The sequence below is a fragment of the Chelon labrosus genome, assembly GCF_963514085.1.
Source record: "Chelon labrosus genome assembly, chromosome: 6".
In the NCBI taxonomy this organism is placed as follows: Eukaryota; Metazoa; Chordata; class Actinopteri; order Mugiliformes; family Mugilidae; genus Chelon; species Chelon labrosus.
In genome coordinates, this window is record NC_140342.1 from 11,599,936 (window position 1) to 11,621,906 (window position 21,971).

At 40.9% G+C, this 21,971-nt stretch overlaps 4 protein-coding genes across 5 annotated transcripts; 3 read left to right on the forward strand and 1 right to left on the reverse strand.

Annotated features, from left to right (window-relative positions):
* Positions 1–2,089: 2,089 nt before the first annotated feature.
* On the forward strand, positions 2,090–4,128 carry LOC311489884 (uncharacterized protein; the record flags this gene model as incomplete). The annotated part of the gene is made up of 6 exons (XM_084547194.1): positions 2,090–2,191; positions 3,072–3,100; positions 3,186–3,261; positions 3,350–3,484; positions 3,579–3,670; positions 3,751–4,128. The coding sequence occupies exons 1-6, from the start codon at positions 2,098–2,100 to the stop codon at positions 4,126–4,128; spliced, it is 804 nt and encodes a 267-aa protein (XP_084403320.1). The 5' UTR covers positions 2,090–2,097.
* A 151-nt stretch (positions 4,129–4,279) lies between these two features.
* sf3a2 (splicing factor 3a, subunit 2) lies at positions 4,280–7,899 on the reverse strand. Of its 2 annotated transcripts, XM_084545932.1 has the most exons (8): positions 7,844–7,899; positions 6,852–7,137; positions 6,719–6,765; positions 6,259–6,368; positions 6,120–6,169; positions 5,454–5,594; positions 5,304–5,372; positions 4,280–5,217 (listed from the first exon to the last, which is right to left on the reverse strand). In XM_084545932.1, the coding sequence occupies exons 2-8, from the start codon at positions 7,047–7,049 to the stop codon at positions 4,942–4,944; spliced, it is 891 nt and encodes a 296-aa protein (XP_084402058.1). In that variant the 5' UTR covers positions 7,050–7,137; positions 7,844–7,899; the 3' UTR covers positions 4,280–4,941. The 2 variants fall into 2 exon arrangements, with proteins under 2 accessions (XP_084402058.1, XP_084402059.1); XM_084545933.1 differs by lacking the exon at positions 7,844–7,899 and having other exon boundaries at positions 6,852–7,244.
* A 249-nt stretch (positions 7,900–8,148) lies between these two features.
* plekhj1 (pleckstrin homology domain containing, family J member 1) lies at positions 8,149–13,383 on the forward strand. Its single transcript, XM_084546882.1, has 6 exons — positions 8,149–8,538; positions 8,695–8,762; positions 8,937–9,003; positions 9,192–9,282; positions 11,231–11,294; positions 11,987–13,383. Exons 1-6 carry the CDS (start codon positions 8,445–8,447, stop codon positions 12,077–12,079), a joined length of 477 nt encoding a protein of 158 aa, XP_084403008.1. The 5' UTR covers positions 8,149–8,444; the 3' UTR covers positions 12,080–13,383.
* A 205-nt stretch (positions 13,384–13,588) lies between these two features.
* On the forward strand, positions 13,589–20,758 carry LOC311489793 (fizzy-related protein homolog). Its single transcript, XM_084547062.1, has 14 exons — positions 13,589–13,781; positions 14,583–14,656; positions 15,195–15,323; positions 15,511–15,574; positions 16,586–16,716; positions 16,800–16,885; positions 16,967–17,150; positions 17,308–17,373; positions 17,483–17,585; positions 17,742–17,926; positions 18,038–18,271; positions 18,555–18,659; positions 19,053–19,145; positions 19,269–20,758. The coding sequence occupies exons 2-14, from the start codon at positions 14,588–14,590 to the stop codon at positions 19,308–19,310; spliced, it is 1,491 nt and encodes a 496-aa protein (XP_084403188.1). The 5' UTR covers positions 13,589–13,781; positions 14,583–14,587; the 3' UTR covers positions 19,311–20,758.
* Positions 20,759–21,971: the final 1,213 nt, after the last annotated feature.

Genomic DNA, 21,971 nt, shown 5'->3' on the forward strand with positions numbered 1-21,971 from the left:
ACCTTGCTTTCTTTTCTCATTTTCTCTTTCTTTTTTCACTCCCAGATGGACAGCTTTGTTTCACATTGAACTGGGTGCTGTTGTCATACTTAACTACTTTAAAGAGTCATGCATGCAACATGTAAATGGGCTGAGTTGTGTCTGGTGTGGGTGCCTTGTGGAGGCCTCCTAGTGTCATTGAAAATTCAGCACATTGCCTCTGTTGTCGTTTAGTGTTTGTCAGCCCTCAGGGGCCCCCTCCTGACCTGGGGCCCCAAGTAGTTGCCTGCATTGCCTGTTGACAACAGCGCTAATCTATCTATTTATCTATCTATCTATCTAGCTATCCTTCAGCAGATATATAGTTTACCAGGTTACCCGTTTTAGTTCAAATGTGTGTAAACTGTATCAAGGATGCACAGGATGCAAAGTCAACATCACCACTGCAGACATAGATTTGCCGTGTCCGTTACAGGTGTGGGGCTACGTCCTCGCCCCCTCCTGGTCAGTCCACCCGAGTCAAAGGTTAAAAAGCTAATGTCCAATTCTGTTGACTGATGTGTGATTCAGCTGGAACTGGGCAGAGTACCAGCGGAGGTATGAGTCACCGACATCGCCACAAGTCTGTTTATCAACACTTCCTCTCTCCTCCCACATAAAGGTGGCCTGCAACCACCTAACCCTGATATAACCCAGTCATTTTTACATCTGTTTTCGTAGCTTCTTGTTAGCGACCTCCGTGTTATGTGAGGAGGTGAGTGTGCCTCAGGGTTGCACAATGCCCGTGCATGATAACAGCCACCATAGTTTCACTCAGTGAACAATAGAAAAAGAGGAAAGATGACAGTGAATCATCTACAGATATATTGTCGTGTAAAGCAAAATGATCACGTGTTTTTAAAGTGCTTGATGTAGCAGCTGTTGGTCAGCTCATGAAAACAAATGCGTCAGCCTCTCTGTTAAATGCGCCTGACGGCTAGTCTGTCTGACAGACTACAGACTTCATCTGCTGAGAAAGGCTCTGTTGCCGAAAGACGGCGGCGCTCTCTGCTGGTGAATTATCCACATGATGGTTGGATCATTTTTCACGCTAAAAGAAAGCATCTAAAGAAAATTAAAACTAAATGTTCTCTTCTCATTTGTGATCATTGTTTTATTTGCTTTAAGAAATATGAGAATAAAGTAATTGTTTTTAGAGGTATTGAAATATTTGCTGAGTGTCTATGTGGGGTAAAGGTTTTTTAACTCCTTTAATACTTCAATTATCATTTCTACAATATGGCTCTCAGTTTACTATGTTAAATATGTAGTCTTCTTTTTCCCTCTCAGCGCTGTGGGATCTGACAGCTGTATCACACGTGGTTAATGTCAACCCTGCCTTGGTCAACGCCTCTCACTGACACTGAATGGCTTTTTGTTTTTTCATTCTGTAGCACCTGTGCTTGGCCGTCAGACAGTTCAGAGCGTGACTCTGCTGCTTTCTCTGCGGAGGAACAACGGCTCTGTGACAAAGGTCCCGAGAATCTGCCCAAGGGACCGCCAATGTCGAGGCAGGTAGGTCCTCGTTTCAGTCAGGGCCAGAGGTTAGGCTTCATCACAGAAGAGGGTTAGTCAGAGACATAACAGTAACATCGGGCCTTTTCTTTTTGTGTAGAGAGAGACAGTGTGTATCCATCTGTCTCTACTGTGGCATTGCTTTATCTATTTTTAGGGCTGCAAGGACATTAGCTCAATGTCCGTTTAGAAATGTCATGTAAGACATAAGAGCCTTGCAGCATTCCTCTGTAAATGTGAAGGTCAGGAAACTGCTTCAGTTTCATTCAGAAAATGGAGAAGTTGACCTTTTACTTGAATCATTTTGTCTGGCAAAAACCGAATTCTGATGAGACATTGGAAAAACTTTTTAACTATGGCACAAAGGGAAGAATACTGATAAGAACAACTTTAGTGGCATTAAGATCCAGCATTCTTTCAAATGTTAACAGCTGGCAAGTAAAACAAACATATTTTAAAGAATAGAAACAATCCATCGACTTAGGTGAAACACACAGGTCTAAATCTGCAGATTCATTTAAAAACAAACTAAGTTTCCATCCTTCTCTCTCTCTCAGGGAACGAATGGAAGAAAGCTATGAGACATTTGAGGAGGAGTTGGGGCCATCAAGAGCAGATCCTCCTCCACAGAAGCCTGTCCGACCGATCCACAGACCAGGTGGCATAAATAAACACACACACGCTAAATCTGCCTACACAGAGGTGCCTTCATTCAGTGTGTTGTGTATGTATTGTAAGACATGTAACTAGCAGCTCAGGGAGCCACTGAAATATGACCCCTGGTCATAGGCAACAGTGATAATGAACCTCCGCCATGCTGGATGGATCATTTCACGACGCATTGGGCTGTCACATGATTATCACACAAAATCCCATAGACAGAAAAGAATATACTTTGCATTTGCCACCACTTTAGTTCAGACTGAAAATATAGATTTGTCTTGGTTCTCGGGGGATAAATCACATGACATTTATGACTTCCATGTCAGTGTTTCTCTAGATACTGTTATTATGTTATTAGAGGGTAAACTGATTTCAGATTGAGTACACGGGTTTACATCGCCCTCAGGATCAACTACAATAACTTTCATTGTCCACTGACGTTTCATCAAACACCATCATATGGTTGACATTTTAATTTGGACAATATTTTGGTTTGTTATCAAATTCTTGCCTCAGCTGTACTTGGTGACAGAGCAGCAAATGTAAGCATGCTAACATGCTAAACTAAGATCTATATATTACTGTCTGTCTGCATGTTTGTCACTGGCTAGCATGCTCATGTTAGCATTTAGCTCAAAGCTGCACCAAGGTGCAGTTGCTGGTGAAGCTGTTGTCTTGTAAATCAATATACAGTACGTTATTATACACTACAGTGCAGTCAACTCATATTGAAATAAAAAAATAAAACATGTTCAGTCAGCATGAATTTATGTATAATAATGAATTCCAGACTGAGGACATGTTTGTTTGGGGTGTTGTTTTTCGTTTATTCTTATGGGATCACCCTTCACTAAATCTGGATCTGTCTGTTCCAGAAATGTACGCCACCAGGAAAATCAGAGAGGTAAGATGGAAAATGACCAACATGAAGAAAATGTTACTGCACTTGTAAATCTTTTTCTGTTAAGAAACAAGTTGTTCTTCAGCAGGAAATGTCTCCAGTTCCGCAGCAACCAAGGGCAGAACCCAAGACGGTACCCAGAGAACCCAGCATCCCCAAAACAAGTGAGTCATTTCAATTCTTGTCAGCTTTGAACATTTAAGTATGTTACCAGGTGTGGCCGAGCATCTCCTTCACTTGTCTTTCCTTCAGCATCCTTGCGCAAAACCTTGTCCATCCAGAACCTGACTGAAATCCAAGCACCATGGGAGAATGTCACTTTGAACCGCTGTCTCTTTGTGGCCATTACCATCCTGGTGCTCACCTCAGGCTTTCAGAGACTCCACGGCAAGTAAACTAGCAAATGATTGTTGGTCTCAGATACAAAACTTAAGACACCTGTCGTGACTGAATGGTATTGATTAAATTAAAAACAAAACAGAAACCTTACGGGGTCAGAGGACAGCAGAGGAAGAAGCTGGACTGACGATGAGACGGTCAGGGACACTACGGCACAGAGGTCAACCACCAGAGGTAAATGTGTTTTGGTTTTGTCTGAACACGTTTAGGATTTATTATTTTCCAATCAACTCTTTGCAATCATCCAACTGTAGCCTGAGACATCTCTGTGGGAGGTCATGTTTTGGTGGCTGCCAGATCTCGACGATGACGAGGAAGAAGAGGATGATGATGACGACGATGGGGTCAGAAGAGGAAAATCAAAGAGGGGAGTAAAAGCACGAGGGTCAAGAGGTCTCAGAAACAAGCCACTGCCAGACAAAAAACTCATCAAGCAACGAGACAGTAAATTAAAGGAGAGGAGAGCCAAGAAAGCCAGGGATGAAGAAATCAAAGTCAAGAAAGAGAGCGCTAAAGAGGAGGAACCTGAAATAGAGGATGAAGATGATGATGAAGGTGAAGAGGAGACAGTCCCCAAGAAAAATAAGAAATCACAGCAAAAGAAGGAAAAGAAAAATACTCAAAAAGGATGACTTGAAAATGTCTACTGTGGCAGACTTTATTTTCTAAACCGTTTTAGCTGAATTTATTAGGTGACATTTGCAAGAGCGGTAATTTGTCTTTCAGAAAAGAAAATGTGCCTACACTTAAATGACAGAACACAATCAGCAGCATTGTGTTACACCTTTGTCTTGGACAGATGTGATTTTTTTTTGTGCGTGTGTGATTACCTGCGAGGACAACTGCAGTTTTAGGGAATTTGTTGTCTGCTTTATTTGAAATGTCCATGTGATCAGTTCCACGATTGTCCTGGTCTTGAAAGAGAGACGTCCAATAAATTGTGCCCAAACAAGCTTGGTTAAATGTCAGCAGTATGAAGCTGGGAGAGATTTACCAAAGTCAATTTAAAATCAAGACTAACAATCGTCACTAATTTGTCCAATCTGGGCTGTCTAGCTCATTTAAATGAGCGGCTGCTCAGTCAAGTTTTTAATCCTGATTGGCAACCTTCAGCTTGAATAGTTCAGGAACTGTCAATACATCTTACCGTGTGATGTCTCTGTAGAAGCACAGACTCAAATGTTTTATTTCTCCACATCTTTTTATTACAAAAACACCTTAAAAGTTGAGCTAGTATAAAAGAGTGTGGTCATATTTATACTGCTGCAGTCACAGACAGATAAAGAAAACAACTGCGTAAAAATCAAATGAATGTGGATCTCAAACATTTGTAGAAACAATAAAGCTGAATGTACCTGCATTATCTAAAGAGAAACACTCTAGACGGGCAGGACAGCGTGACTGTACACCGTGAAAGGAAGCAATCATAAACCTCTGGCAGGGGATCAATTATTAGACATTGTAAGAACATCTGGAGGGGGCGGCCTCATTGGCATGGGGGGCATGGGCATCTGGTGGGGCATCTGGTGGGTACCTGGGGCACCAGGTGGGAGAGGTGGAACAGGCATGCCTCCTGGTGGAGGAGGGGGCAGAGAGTCATTTGGTGGACGAGGTCCGACTCCACTCATAAGCGGAGGGGGGCGTTTCACATTGGCAGGAGGTGGTGGACCAGTGGACTGGGAAATGGCTTTCTCCATTTTGAAGTGGAACTGCAGGAAGAACTGGGAGGAAAACCATAAAAGAAAGATTAAAACATACAGGTGTATTATACGTTGTTGTCTTTGTGATAAATAATACGTCTCCATACCTGTTTAGTTTCTCTGTTCCAGTGGGTCCAGAAGCGGTTTTCTGCTTTATCAATTTCTCTACTGGGGACCTTAAAGAGCAAACGTATCAGTGTTACATTACACCAAGACAAAACCATTTTAAGGACACAATAGGTGCAGGTCCAGCTTACCTTGAAGGCAATAGTCTCGTACGGCTCAGCAGCCAACAACAGATACTGCCAGCGACGATCCGGGGGCTCGATGCGCTGCTCATAAGCAGACATGAAACGATGCCTGGGTCCAATTCCTTCAGCAACCTCTGGATAGTCAATCTGATGGAGGGAAAAACGAGAACAGGTAGTTTACAGTGAGTGCTTTTTTACAGTCAGATGCAAGTCACTAGAAATAACTTTTAGTCATTGTAGAAAAAGAACAAAAAAAATGGAGCAGAGGTGATGCTTTGTATCTTGTGAGCCAGTGTCCATATACAGCTGCTTTCTTTATTTGATAAACACCACTAAATCTGTCGCCTTAATTCAGGGAAAAAGTCACATGAAAGTGACCAACAATAAATGTGGCATGTAGTTTTGGTTTGATACGGGCTCTGTAGCACGTAAATCACAACCAAGCTCCTCCATAAAAAAAAAAAACAATGTCCTTTATCAAACACAGAGTACTGGATTTTACATGAAGAGGTGTTTGAGACGCCGTAAGATTAAAATTGGCAGCACTAGCTTAGTGGGATTGGAGAAGCTAGAGCAACTAAATAGCTGTTTCAACTTTCAAAGATGAGACACTATTCTTTTATTACAGAGTTTAACCGATTTCACAAAAGGTTTGTCACTGAACACACTAACCTGGAAAAGTAAAGACTGCTGTCCTGTCTCTGGGTCCCTCTGTTTGGTTACTAAAAAGAGAAAAACACATGTTAAAATGAAACACATCTGCAGTGAAACTACTATCAATATAAACTAAATAAACACACAGCTGACCCACCTTTGTATCCTGGTCGACCAATTTTTACAAACTTCTTGACCTCAACTTTAACTTTCGCCGGTGCCGGTTGAGCAGGAGCTTCTTTAGCTTCTTTAGCTGCTCTCCGTGCTCTGAGAAGTCAAAACAATTATTAATATTTTAATTGTTAATAATCTCATGGTGTTGATAACTGCATACTGAAGCAGAGAAAACAAAGTTTGCTTTGTTTGAACTAATATTCTGTAGCTCAGCTGAACAACTTCTTATCTAAAATGTTTTCTTTGCATTACAAACATGCGGACAAACACAGTCCTGCACTGAGAGTAGGTGAGACCAACTCAAATCCAAAAACTTTTGTTCTATAAAATGGATTCCTGCAAATGTTATGGTAAAACACCAGAGTAACTGAACCAGATAGCAACAGACAAAGCAACAGCCCTGCACTGCCACATGCTGGAGTAGAAACACCATGTGGACTTACAAGTTCGTCTGATGCTTCTTTCCTTGCGTGTGAGCCAAGTAGCTTCCCTGTAACACAGAAGAGGGCAGTTTGTTATGTTTCTTTTCAAACCAGACAAACAACGAAAACCAATACCACTTCTGTGCCTCCTCACCTCATTGTTGTGAAGAGTCAGACAAAGTTTACACTCATATGATCCTAAATGATTCTTCATAAAGTAGGGGTCTTTGTTGATGTCAATGGTCTCCAGGGCCAGCTGACGTAACCGCTCTCGTCTGTCACGGTTACTCTCAGAGGCAGACGCCACCCCACCGCTCCCCGTCTTCCCTCCAGCTCGATGCTGGAAATCCATCTTGGCAAATTGATGGACACTATCACACCTACACCCGAGTATCCAGTGAAAACTGGATGATTACCCCAAACAGATCCCTCCTGATGATCTGTGACAGAATAAAACAAATAATTATGTCAGGGACAGAATAAAAATAACAATTAGTGTTAATATTGTACTATGGACCCGTAGATTGTGGCACAACACTGTAGTAGTCAGAGAGTTACACTAGGCCGTCTATGTAATCAACACTACGAACTTCACTCGTTATTTTTAGAGTAACTTTATTGGTGAAATGACATATTTAATCAGTGTATTATGTGTTGTGCAACGTTAAATGAAAAAGCTGCCTAAATAAAATTAAAAATTAAAAAACAAACACTGGGTTGCATTACGTTCATTTTGACCAAACATTATGAATGGCGACTTCCTAACCCTTGCAAGGCATTAGTGTAAATACTGAGAAATAAAGCAAAAACGTAAAAACACGGTTATTCAGTCGCACATGTCTTAAGTTACGGCAGCACAAAGTGAAAATATATCCCTTTACATCGCAAATGAAAAATATTATCCCTACAACGTCGAGTTAGCTACAGTACGCTAGCATACAGTTACGCTAGCTACTGAATGAATTGTGGCAATGCTAATGCTAAGCTAATTGTGTCACTAGCTAGTAATGGTTAGCCTTTAACAAACGAACAAAGAGTAAAATAGAGGTAGTTCGTAGTATGTAATATCTGTTTATCTGGTCACACGATAACACAACTATGCATACAGAAATATTACAATCGGTTTACTTTGTGTGAAACACTCACCAACTCCAAAACGACAGGATCACGCCAGCAGAAATTTGTAGTGCGCATGCGCTCCGTCTCCCCTGAATAGCAGCTGCACTGTGCTACCGCCACCTCCTGGACTGGAGCGGAAGACATTTTTGTAAATTTTAGACTGTCTTGGTCTAAATGTGTGTATTTTATTCATTTTTATTATATATTTTTTTTTCCCCAGTGATTACATTTTATAACATGTTGCAGACGGTCGACTTTCGACTCCATTAACGGTGCCGCTCGCCTGGTTTGACCCTCACCGGCTACCGTGTTAGCAGTGAGTAGTGTCACTAGCCAACCGACAGGGGTGTGTGAGTGTCCGGTGTGTGGCATGAGGGAGAAGTCCGACACAGCTGTATTTACTTGACCGCAGAAATGACCAAACACTGTCCGACACATTTCGAGGACGTCAGATAACGAATCAGCGACGTGAACTCGAGGATATAAACGAAACAACTACAAGGCTGCACTGCGTTTACCCAACTCTATTATTATGTTTTTGGCCGGAGAAATGTGTCGGCATTAGCCACCTTGTCCCTGCGTCTGTCCGTGTGGCTCGAAACCGTGTGTACCTGCGTCAGTCACCGTGATGCGTTTTAACGAGAAGGAGCTGGTCGCCCTGAGCCGCCAGCCCTCCGAGATGGCAGCTGAACTCGGGATGCGAGGTCCCAAGAAAGGAGACGGTAACACAGCACTTATCACTTCCGTTTCATTTCTTGTAAACGGCAGCTAATGTGAAGAGAGATGGATCCTGTTCATGTCACCTATCATAAACTGCACAATGTGACTGCATTGTAAAGATGAGTTTACTGTCTTCTTCTTTTCTTTTTATTACACAGTTGTAAAAAAGAGGCTGGTGAAACTCGTCGTCAATTTCCTCTTTTATTTCCGCACTGATGAGGAGGAGGTCAGTTGAATCAATATTTATTCACCTGCTCATGCTGCATGTTTTGATTGTCTTGTTATATTGTTTTTTTAACATCAAATTTTCTTCCACGTATCTCATGATAAAGCAACGTGTTGTAAAAGACTACACAAGTGTGCTGAATCAAAATTAAGTCAGTATTTATTTCTTTGCCAGCCGATTGGAGCTTTGCTGCTGGAGCAGTGTCGGGTGGAGATAGAGGACAGACAGACCTTCTCTATTGGTGAGCCACAGCATCCTCACAGTTCCTCATTTCACAGACTGTAACACACACTTTCTGTCTGCTTTCAAGTTCTCTTTGTCAGCGAGTGAGTTTGTATGTCTGTGCTGATGCTCTTGAATCTGTTAATACGTCACCAATCAGGAAGCTAAACCTATTGCTCTTAACTTGACTTTAATTTCTGTGTGTAGCCTTCCTGGATGAAGCAGAGAGGAAGTACCTGTTTGAGTGTGGCTCTGAGGAGCAGTGTAGAGAGTGGGTCGACTCGATTATCAAAGCGAGGTAAGAAGGACATTTTTTTCTTACTCATTACAACATTAACTGATTAATAATAGAGAACAAATAAAAACTGAAAAAGGCAATCCATCAAAAGTCAATCATTAAGTTAGTAATAATACACTCATTTGCCATTTCTTCAGACACACTAGTGACGAAAAATGCATTCTAATCATAGACTGTATCTAAAAGATTAATCTAATTTAGCAGTCCTGCACTAAATCTCCCTTCATTACCGTTAAAATGTTCGGTAACTGTCTGATCATTTTGGAGGATGTAGCTTGAGGTGCTGTTGCTGAATTAAATCCAAAGTGTTTCTGTTATTTAGCCTGGCTCACTGGCTAAAATGAGGTTGTCAGAATAATAGAAACGCGTCTTGGTACAACACAATATAATTCAGTAGAACTACAAACCACAGCCTCCAAAATGAATGCACACTTTTATCAAGAGCTCTCTCGGTTATTTTAAACAAATGCTAAATACCGTAACCTTAATGGAGCTAAGACTTAGGGCAGGACTGTTATTAGAATTACTTTTCACTACTGTAATTAATTAGTTAGAAAGTGAGTGAATATTGGAGTTTGAAGACACTACACTAGATATAGTCAACTTGGGATGTACATTTATATTTGTCTTACATTTTATATTCTAAAGTATGTATTTCATTTTGAAAAAAGTTTACGAGTAAAGATTGAGCCAGGTGTTATGAGTGCTACAAATGGTCAAAGAAAGAGGCATTGTGTTATTATTCTTCCAGCTTAATTGGAAAGCTATGCTCCTATCGAGAACTGTATTCTCTACAACTAAATATGTCACGTACGTGAAGCTAAATGATATGAACATTGCTTTTGTCTGAATCTGCTTTGCGATGCTGTTTGAACTCTGTTTGTGTGACAACCTCATGTTGTGTTTTAGCTACAAGTAACAGACTCACATGGGTGAAACTGTCACAGATGATTTTGCAGTTTCCAGACACACAATGTCAGCAGTGTTATTTGTTGTGTTGAACGGCTTTCTGCCGATCCATCACCACTCAGCCTTGTCTCACTGAGGAACGATAATGCTCCGAAACACGAGGCAAAAATGGTCGGATCTTAAAGTTTTACATTTGTTTTTTCTACTTATATCTACAGCTTATGTTAATAATATTAGCCAGATAATAATAACTAGATAGTAGTTATATACATGATAAATATATAAGCCATACAACAAAAATAAGTCTCAAGGAAGTATTTTAAAGAGAATGCAGAGTTTGCATGCCTACGATCTCCAGGCAGGAATTTTCACAGTTTAAGGGCCCTAACAGCAAAAGCCCGGTCTCCTCTGTTGACATGTCAAAATTTTAAAACCATTAATAGGGCCCTGCTGGAGGATCTCAGGAAATAATCTGAGGGAGTTAGCAAATAGCAGATGTAGGCAGGACGCTGTTCCCTCAAGGCTTTAAAAAGAAGCAGTAAAATCTTCAAATCAAGTCTAAAACTCAAAGGTTGCCAGTTAAGGGCAGCAAAGGTTTAGGTAATAGTACAGTCTAAAAGCCTGGCAGTAGCCTGTTGTGTTAACTGCAGTCTTTGGATGTTTCTCCTGCAGACACCAGAATAAAGAGCATTGCCATAGTCAAGTGTGGGAGAGATAAAAGCACGGATGACTTTGTATTAGTCTGCAGAGCTATATGAGCTGGTCCAGCTAACAGTTCACCTAACAATTAACATACAGCCAAAGCTTCCTGGTTGCTGTCTGGGGTGGAACTGGCACTTAAGTATTTCAGAAATGCCAATATATTCTGTATTAAGGCAATAACAGAATAATAAAACTGTAGTGAATTGGTTTGCACGATGTGTACTGAACCAAAGAATTATTAATCATGTACACTTTTACTGTTACAAGCTTTCTTGCAGACTTGATTCATTATTCCAAAGCCAGATCTCAAATTAATATGTTGTCTCATCTCTTGCAGTTATGAGTTCATGAGGAAGAATTTGATATTCTATCGAACTGAAATCCACAGGCTCACTGGGAAGGTAAGACCCCTCACAGCGGCATGTCGGTGCACTAAATGCCACACGGATGGTGTTATTATCAGCCCGTGTCATGCCATGGGAATGAATTACACTGGCATTGTTTGTGCCTCACCTGCTGAAGTACAGAAGAGAGATGTGTAGATAGTTGAATGCATATCAGTCAGATGATAGTCTGGGTTTTGTTTGGCAATGTTGAAATCTCCAGTGCTGAGATTCATTTTCTCAGATGACATTTATTTTTTACTCTTAAACACATGAAGCAAACAAAAAAGGTTCAATTAGCATGGTGTTTTTCTAGAAACTATGTCCTGGTTGCTCAGGATGACCCAGATGTTTCGACAGAAACAGTCGTCTTTTACAAAAGCCACTTTTCTACCCAAAAAAATACTTTCTAAGGAATCTGGGACCTGCAGTGAAAAGCTCTCCAAAGTGCTTCCAAAGGTTCCTAGTCCAAGGGGACAGTTCCTTCTCTGGAGTTGGAGTGGACCCAAAAGTCTTGAAATTGGAGATCCCACACAAGTAAAACCCAGACTGTATGCATAAGTAGACAACACTGGGGTTAAGAAGGAAAATATTTTTTGTTGTGTGTTTGTTCTTAGCTATGTGAGCGATTCTGGTGAACTAACCATTTAATATAAAGTTTGATTCTGCTTCAATAGCTAGTCTTTAATCTTTGCATTCTTTCTCCACAGGACCCTTTAGAGCAATACGGCATATCAGATGAAACTCGCTTTCAGGTCACCAATGGTCTGCAACGTACGCCTAGAGATACCGCCTCCCTGTAGATGGTGTCCAGATATCATTTTGTCGTTTTAGTTGACTCTGCCATTCCAGCATTTACTCCACATTGGTTTCAAACCATGGCATTTCATGTACACCCTGTTAATTTAGTACCCAAGGCCATGTGAAGTTACTGCTTACATTATTCCTTATTGTCATTTTCAGCTAACGGTGTTTTCTGTTTGGTTTAGGGAATTTTATATTTTCTTTGTAATTTTTAGACTTCATATGTCTGTATAGATATGTTTTATAGTATATTTTCTACTGACCATGCTGTATCTTCTGTCAATGTGATCTTTAAGAACCACTGATTGTACTTAGGCTGGGGGCTGTGACTTTCATTCTGGACTATTGGTAATATGAGCATCTCTGCGTTTAACAAGTGTTAATCCAGGACATATCAACATTTGGTATGAACCAGTGTTAATCTAGTAAATCTAGTTTGAAGAAGTTTATGATTAACACTCTAATTTAAAAACCTTTGGCAGTATTACTGTCTTAATATAAACATCATGATCTGCTGAGTTGAGCCACATGTTAAGCTCAATTTTTGTAAAACAAACACATAAACTTATTTTTGCTGTCCTGACATGTATTTTTCTTGTAGCCCATTTAGATTGCTTAGTTTTAAAAACTCCACTTTTGCACATATTACAGGGTGTTCAGGGTTTTTAAAATCAGATGTACTTGAACCTACTGTACCTTTTCTGTGGCACTTTGTATCAGATTCCTTTAAGTAAGCTGTTGGACCATGTTGGGAAACCAGTCAGTTTCATTTATAGTTTCAGGACATTGTAATATGCTCTCTATTTCTCTATAAGGCTTTGTTGTGTCCTGCAAGTTGGTAGAATATTTATTCAATAGTCCAGAGTCTACCCACAAAGATCATATATCATTGAATGTGTCTTCATTTTAATGCTTTTGCACATGTGTCTAGTCTGTTTTTACTTTATGTTCCACATGATTCACTGGCATCTCTTTTTATACTAATAAAGCCATTTGAAAGATACTGTAAAATCACGCAGTGTCTCATCTGTTCATCGAAATGAAAATATTTTACAGTGCTACTTGGAACTTTTAAAAGTGTGTGTATTCAATCACGGCCAGTCCAATTCAAATCTCAAAGAGGACCGGTTAACGTGCAGTAGCGGAGGTCCATTTTTAAAAAACACAATAAAAGGTAAGTAAATAATAAAGTGCCGATGTGAAGCAGTGGAAAAACAAAAGAGAAATGTATCAATGCGGATGCTCATGAAATACCTAAAACAATGAAACCATCCACTTTTCATTTGTTAATTATTATAAGCTATAATAGGGACCAAAACTGCTGCCACTAATTTCTGGCTTAGTTGGCCTGTAAATGATCTGTAAATTAAATGTTTTATCTTTTGGCAGAGGCATTTAGCGTGGATCACATCCCTCTACAACACATCCATGATGTTAACAGCGGGGAGCAGAGCAGGCGCTATGTGTGAGACACGTTTCCGTAGCAACCTAAAAATGTGTGATTCAAAAACAGTGACGTCACATCCTTCCCGTGATGCTTAGCGAGCCCAAATTGAACGCTCGGCAAAAGAAAACATTTGTGTTTTGTATGTTTTGTTTTTAACCTTGAAAGGGACATAAAACGACTCATTTCAACTGGAATTGCCTCCGCCGAGGAAAAACCTAAACAGCGCGTAAAGGGGAGGCGTTTCTGGGGAGCCGGTAGGTGTTAATACAAGTGTAGATTGTGAACAAACAATGTTACAATGCATTAGCCGGAGAGCTAGCGTATCCTACGTTAGGTCAGCCAGCTGAGCTAGCGTTAGCAGTAGCATAGCTCTCTATGCTGGCTGATTGGATTACTTGGTTTCTGGTGCATTTCATTGCAAGGGTAACAGATCGACGATAGTAAGCTCAAGTGGTTTTTTTGTTTTCTTGTACGTACTACCAAATCCCTGCTGTTCTGGTACCTTTAAAGTTACACCGTGCTAGTTTTCACCAAGACAATTTAAGTGCTGTTGTTAGCATATTACACTGAGCCCACCCGCAGCTGATCATCTGCACTGTAACTAATGTCATTGTCATTTCCTAACGGATTTACCCTCAGTTAGCTTGTCGTATTGGGAGTTTAACAAAGGCTGTAGAGTTTAACTATTTATTATATTTACCAGTCTTCTCCATCGTTTCTTATGATTTTCTATGTTGTAAACTGTGTTACTGTGTTGGCTTATGGGTCGCCATTGAGCGATTTCTCCCAGAGCCATCTGTTTTCTGTAGTTTACTGCTGACATGCATCTGTTTCAACTGAATGATGGGTTTATACAATCTAATAAATAATATACGATACACTCGTGCTTCTCAGTTAGCTATCGAAACTGAATCACCAAGGATCACTTATACACGGCTGTAGCGCGGAAACTGCCTGTTAATGAACAATCATTAATGACAATGTATTGGTGATCAGTGTATTGTTTGAGTAAGTAACTGATTTTATTGTTGTGTTGTCCCCTACCTTGTTTCCAGGCATCATGGATCAGGACTATGAGTGCAGGCTGCTCAGACAGATCAATATCCAAAATGAGAACGCCAGCCCCATAGTAAGTAACTAATAAACACATTTATTTAGCCCTTTTTATCGCCTATACCCCTGTCCTTGTACATAAAGCAGCTTTATTTATTTTTGAAACAATAAATGAAAGATGAACTTAAGTTATCTTATCTAATCTACACTGTAAAGAACAACGATTCTGATTAGGGCACTATATTGATGTTATAAGGATTGTAGCCCCTCCCAGAAAGGATTGTTAACCAGCACAGTTGACATGGACAGGGCAGGTGATATAAAGGACTTGAGGTGGGTGTAGAGGGTGTTACTCTCTGTTTTTTGGAAGGGGAAGTAATTTATCGGGCCAGTCATTTGACGGTGTCACTAGTGTTGAGCGAAAACAAGACCTTACCGGCCAAATGACAGGCTTCTGTGAACGTTGCCTCCTGTTGTTAACACCTCAAACAAATGCACCATCTGCCGCCTAAATTCTCGTCCTGTTTTGTTATTTGGTTTTCAAATCACTGTCCAAGGCCTATCTGTGTTTGGCCTCCAGTCAGAAACGCTCTCTCCTCTCTTCCCTTGTGTAGAAAGCTGTAGAAGCGATGCGATCTCTGACACCTACCAGCTCCCCCCTGTCCTCCCCTAGCAAGCATGGCGATCGCTTCATTCCCTCCCGGGCCGGAGCCAACTGGAGTGTCAACTTCCACCGCATTAATGTGAGTCTGCTGTAATACACCCAGGGCTTCACTTTCTGTCCTACCAAAAGAACAGTGCTCTCAAGATCAGAGAGAGTGCAATATCTCTTACTGTTTGTCCTTCAGTTTCTTGTCTGCATTTTTTTTTTACACAACAAGTTTCCTGATTTGGTGGAGAATGATCATTTGATTTAATTTTCTGGCACAGGAAATTGAAAAGTCGCACAATCAAAACAGGAAAACCAAAGATGGTACCACCGACAGCAACAAAGGTAATCAATTACTTTTGTACTAATCAGGTTTTCCCACTAGCCGTGTCGTGACACACTAAACCGTGATGATGTGACTTTCCACTCCAGCCTGTGTTTCAGTGCGGTTGCCGTACCAAGTAGCAGAACCGTCCTCAGCATCTGAGCTCTGCTGTTTGTAAAATTTCTCTCTCTTCAGCTCTTTGTAATTTTGTAGTTTATACCATAATGTCTGTTTTGTTTCACTCCCGAGCCTCTGTTCCGATATTCGCCCTGTTTTGCGGTTTACTGTGTCAGAGTGGTTTTAAGTAATGGCTCTTGATACGCTGCAGTAAAAACTTTCCACTGGCAAACTGGCTGGATGCTTTTATTGTGGAAAAGTTAGAGGAAAGGATATTTGCACAGTGCTGTCGGAAAATGGCACCGACAGATAGACTGTCACGGCTGTTAATGGCACGGCTTAGTGCGACTAACTGGCCCACACTTTTATTACCTGTTGCTTTACTTAAATTGACTCAGACTGAATGATTAAATTTAATGATGCAGTATGGTTGTTTCACCATTTTGAATATATGTTTCTCTTTATTTTCATTCATGCTGTATTCTATTGAAGTTAAAAAATACAAATGCCTTTCAGTATATTGTGTATTGCAGATTCATCTGTGGTATGACACCCTAGTTATCTGATCTTATTATGACTGTAATAGGTTGTAAGTTACGCTGCGATTCCCAGCCCCAAAGACAGATATTCCTCTGTGTTGTGGCTGCACTTTTAGTGTGAGTTTTGTCCGTTCCTCAGTTCATTTCCACAGGTATCTCCGTCAGCTCCAGTCAAACTAGATAATTTGACCTTTTCGTGTTTGCAAAGCCTGGGCAGGCTCATGGAAACAGGAGATAAGGACCAAACAAAGCTTAGTGAAAAATTCTCCCTGATCTTTAGAGATCTGAGAGAGAGAGCTAAGAAATTGCAGGGGGAGCGCAACGTTTGAACTTAATCATTTTGACAGTCTGGTTTGATTTCCCCTCTGTCTTCAGCGGACGGTCTGGCTTACTCAGCTCTGCTGAAGAATGAGCTGCTCGGAGCGGGCATTGAGAAAGTCCAGGATCCCCAGTCAGAGGACCGTCGTTTGCAGCCATCTACTCCTGCCAAGAGGAGCCTTTTTAGTGTAAAAACAGATAACATACGTGTAACAATTATTATTTTATGGTGGTGTTTCTGTGTTTATAATCATGTGTTTATGTTTCATAGTATTCTGTTAGTGCTAAGAGGGCTCTGTCAGAAGAGGACGGAAATACAGTCTCGCCATATTCTCTGTCACCTGTCAGTAGTAATAGGTAATACCTGTTTCATGCCATGTTGTTTAACTAAGGAGAGGTAATATTACATTCGTTATTAAACTGTATTTTGCATTACAGCCAGAAACTGCTACGGTCGCCAAGAAAACCTACACGCAAGATTTCCAAAATTCCTTTCAAAGTTCTGGATGCTCCAGAGCTTCAAGATGACTTCTACCTCAACCTAGTGGACTGGTCCTCACTTAACGTGCTCAGTGTTGGACTGGGTACTTGTGTATACCTGTGGAGTGCCTGTACCAGCCAGGTGTGTGTGATGGGTTAACTTAAACACAGGAAATCTGTGTTTCTCAGTCAACTGTTGTACTGATTGTGTGTCCTACATATTTTTAATTAAATCAATCCCAGGATATAACCAGACAGTCTCCTGGATGTTAATCTGTCTTTTTTTCTTTTTTTTTTAGGTGACACGTCTTTGTGACCTTTCTGTGGAAGGAGACTCTGTGACATCAGTGGGCTGGTCAGAAAGAGTGAGTTCTGTCGTCTGTTATCATCTTTGAAATAAGGCTGTTGTAAAGCCTACTCACCAAAGCCTTTTTTTTTTCTGAGTGATATTCAAAATGTGCTGTCTATTTTTAGGGTAACCTGGTAGCGGTAGGCACTCATAAAGGCTACGTTCAGATCTGGGATGCAGCAGCAGGGAAGAAGCTCTCAGTCCTGGAAGGACACACAGCCAGAGTGGGTGAGTTGAGAGCCTAAGGAGATGGAGGTGGAGACAGCAGCAAGTGTTAAATAGTACATCCTTCATTTATGTCCATGCAGTTGTTTAGCAACATCTCTCATTCATGCTCAATGAGTAACCAACCCCTTCGATCTGCCTTTCATTCTCCGCTGCCAGGTGCTTTGGCATGGAATGCGGACCAGCTGTCGTCTGGCAGCCGTGATCGGGTGATCCTGCAGCGGGACATCAGAGCCCCGCCTCTCCAGTCAGAGCGCCGTCTCCAAGGACACAGACAGGAAGTCTGCGGGCTCAAGTGGAGCACAGACCACCAGCTACTAGCCTCAGGTGGAAATGATAACAAGGTATGCCGACTCAGAATCTCACCTGCACATCTGTCAGCTACACATCTGTATCAGTTTTGAGTCCTGACTATTTCTGTTCCTCCTCTCACTGTTTCAACCTGCCGCCTCCAGTTACTCGTGTGGAACCACTCAAGCGTCCTCCCAGTCCAGCAGTACACGGAGCACTTGGCTGCAGTGAAGGCCATTGCCTGGTCTCCTCACCAGCACGGCCTGCTGGCCTCTGGGGGCGGCACCGCCGACCGCTGCATCCGCTTCTGGAACACTCTGACCGGCCAGCCCCTGCAGTGCACCGACACGGGCTCTCAGGTCTGCAATCTGGCCTGGTCCAAGCACACCAACGAACTGGTGAGTCTTTGATTGGACAATGAAAATAGAATACACGTTTCTGTTTTTAAATGCAGACCAAGACAGAGGTCAGTGTTAGATGTCTTGGTGACTCTCTTATCACTTCTGTCTGAAATAAGCATATTATTTCACTAGAAAACAGTTTTCTTTCCTTTCTTCTGATCTTTCAACTTGGTTACATCTGTCTAAACTATGAAAATGTGCAATCACATGAAATTGATATTGATTTCATTAGACGCCAAACTAACTCCTAGACTAACAGCGCCCATGTTTTCCTCTGCAGGTCAGCACACACGGTTATTCCCAGAACCAAATCCTGGTGTGGAAGTATCCCTCTCTAACTCAGGTGGCCAAACTTACAGGACATTCCTACAGAGTCCTCTACCTGGTCAGTATATGTGGTTTGTGTTTTTATGTCAGAGACTGTCAACTACAGCTTCAATGTTACAAGAGTAAAACCGAAGCAAATTATTGGAAGCACCAGTGGAAATTAGAACACAATTTAGTGCAAAAACTACTAGTGACCCAAAATACTTCAAAGTGCTCACCAAAAAAAAAATGTTTGATTCTTCGTTTTTATTTATTCATGCACTTGTAGGAAACAGAGGGAGCTGTTTGACAGCTATTTGATGTTCTGTATGTTTTAATTATTCAGCATCCACGAGCACCCTGTGTTCTTAATGCTTGAAAGCAAAAATATCCTACTCATGCATACCTTTGATTATTCTGATCACATATTTCAATGCTGTGCATTCAGTGTGTAATACTGAGTTGTGTGCAGGCCATGTCACCTGACGGAGAGGCCATCGTGACAGGCGCTGGAGATGAAACGCTTAGGTTCTGGAACGTCTTCAGTAAGATGAGATCCACTAAGGTATTTATCCTCCACACTTCTCCCTTTTGTCACATTCCCTCCAGTGCACGGCTTCATTAACTGTCTGTGATATTATGTCTGTAATGGTCACCCCTTCCTTATCTGTCTCCCTCTTTTATTTAGGAATCGGTCTCGGTGCTGAACCTCTTCACCAGGATCCGGTAGTTTGTACTTGGAAGGAATAAAGACGGGAATTGAATTAGTGTTTGCATGCATCAAGTTGTAAATGGGCCCCTTTTCAATATTCACATCAATAGTGGCCGGAATTGCCCTTAGTTTATTTAGCCAAGTTGTAGATGGAGAGACGGAGAGATGGAAGAGGGCAGAGGAGACACAATACAGTACATGCAGTATTCCACTTCCTCCTGAATGATGGAGCCACCGCCTCCTCCAACAGAACAGTGACTGGGGAGAATTAGGTCTTGTTTACAAAGTGATGTTGTGCATACCTGCCAAATATTGAGTTTGTCCTTTTGATTGTCTATTTATTTTATTTTGTTTTTTTAATCTTTTTTTTTTTTTTTTAACATACTAGTTTGTTTGTTTTCTAAGGCCGCTAGATTTATGTGTGTAACAGCAGTTTCTGGTCTGATCTGTGGAATAAGTTCATGTTTGCAGAAAAATCCATGCTTTTTGTATTTTCCTGAGGGGCAATAATGTTTCATGTACACTGAGGACAGATCACACAGCTCAGTGCTGAGAGCTGGTAATGGTTAACAAGCATTAGATTTTCTTTCTTTTTTTCTTTTTTTTTTAAATCTGACGTTAAGTTCATTTTAGTCTATTGTTATTAAGCAGGATTGACATACTGCACATCTCAGAGGAAAATGAGTGCACTGTGTTATTAGAAACGCAGACGTATGAATATAATATTTTCATGGGACTTGTGTGGAAGTTTTTCACTCATATTTTTTTCCTTCTTTCTTAATTGGAAAATCAGGCAAGAGAATTTGAAAGGAATCTGCTTTTCACTTGGTAACCTCTCAACTAAACATCTGTGATTTAACCAGACAGTAAAATGCAGAACCTCTGCTTTGTGCTGCGTCTGCTAAGATCTTCAGCCTCGGGGCACTTGTCTTTTGCTTCCATTTTATATCATCTGCTGCATTATGTTTTTGTTTGAATGTCGGAGTCAGTGTGCTACATTTAAATGAATGCTATTTATTTGTCTTGTGAAAGTTCCTAGTGCAGAGATGGCATGTGTGTGTAACGTCATCCGAGGGACGTTGATGGGCAGTTTCACTGCTGGACTTTCTTTTAATGCCACTTCAAGACAATGATGCCAACTTTAATTACAGAATGAATGTTTAAAAAAAAAAAAAGGAAAATATTTCTGTACTGAGAGATAATCAACAAATAAATGACCATATCTTGTAACTTGTGTGATTGCTGATTTGTTGCTAACCTCTACATATACACGGCTACCTGCAGGTGGTAGTTTAGGTTTTTCACGTCACTGAAGCTCATGAAAAACCCTGAATCAAATTGCTGGTCTCAATACTTTCCATTACCTCTCCTCTCTTAGACAGTTAGCAACAAGCCCATTTAATTTTGCCAGATGGTTCACAACTACATACACTTAGATTATCATTTTTGAAGCGTAAATTATTTCTCGGGGCACTGTAGTTTTTAGTCAGTTACGTAAGAGTAAGGTGTAAACTAACTGACACCTTCTTTGGGTCTATTTTCAGTACAAATTAATACATATTTTCTCTTAATGGTGAATATTTACAGCTATAATACCCATGTTCATCTAGGGTTGCTGGAAGATAACTGAACTTATCTCTTATTTGCATTTTTAGATGCAAAAAGATTCTGAATACTGTTTGCTCTTTGTTTTTCAGAAGCCTGGAAAATGTTTCATGTGAATTAATTTTGTAAATATGCTATTTTTCCTACTATTTTATTATTGACTGTGTGGAGTTATTAGAGCTTATGTCACATGGCCGTGGAAAACGTCATGGTGTTTAAAAGTTAATCTGTTCTATGAGGTTCTCATCTTTTTAACTGTTGATGTAGAAAACCACAGCATGTAGTTCACTTCATTTACATATTGTATATGTTAATATGCAATATGCATATGCATATGCAGTTTTCTCCAATCATTTGTTTAGGGAATACCTTTTATTTGTCACCCGAGTACTTTCCAGCTGACGTGTCTCCCTGTTTTAAAGTGAACACCAGAGGGAGCCATCCTGTGAGCACTTCCAGTGATTCAGGGCCACGGTGCCGCTACCACACCCAAACAATCAACCTTAACCACGTTACCTTAAAGGTGAGGATCACATCTAACACCCACAGGAGGAATAACCTGTCCTTAATGTTGATTGTCTCTGTAACAGGCCTCGAGGGATGATAAACATCCAAACAAACATCTGACATCCCCACAAGCTATCTGCTTTCATTTTACTCTCAGTGTAGGGTGACATTTTGTTCGAACAGGAGCTTTTAACAGCCGCAGAACATCCAGTGGCCTCACCTTGTTCGCTGGAAGTCTGCAAATTTTCATGATATTACCAGCGCAGCCCACACAAGCATAGTTCTGACCCAGAGCATGAAAAATAATGAATATTTACAGCCTCCCTAAGCTCCCACACCTCTGCTTGTGCCCTGTAGCTTATCCAAACTCCCTCTTACACACTTAAACAGCAAATGGGTTTGTTTGATAGTGTAAACAACAGCCCAAGGGTCCAAATGCATAAATAGTGACGGGTGACGGTGAATAATCATGCTCGTCTGTTTTAATTTCGAAATCAGAAATAAACCACGGCTAACATTGTTGGTATTCAGTTATTAATGAGCTGAGCACAAACGAGAGATATATCA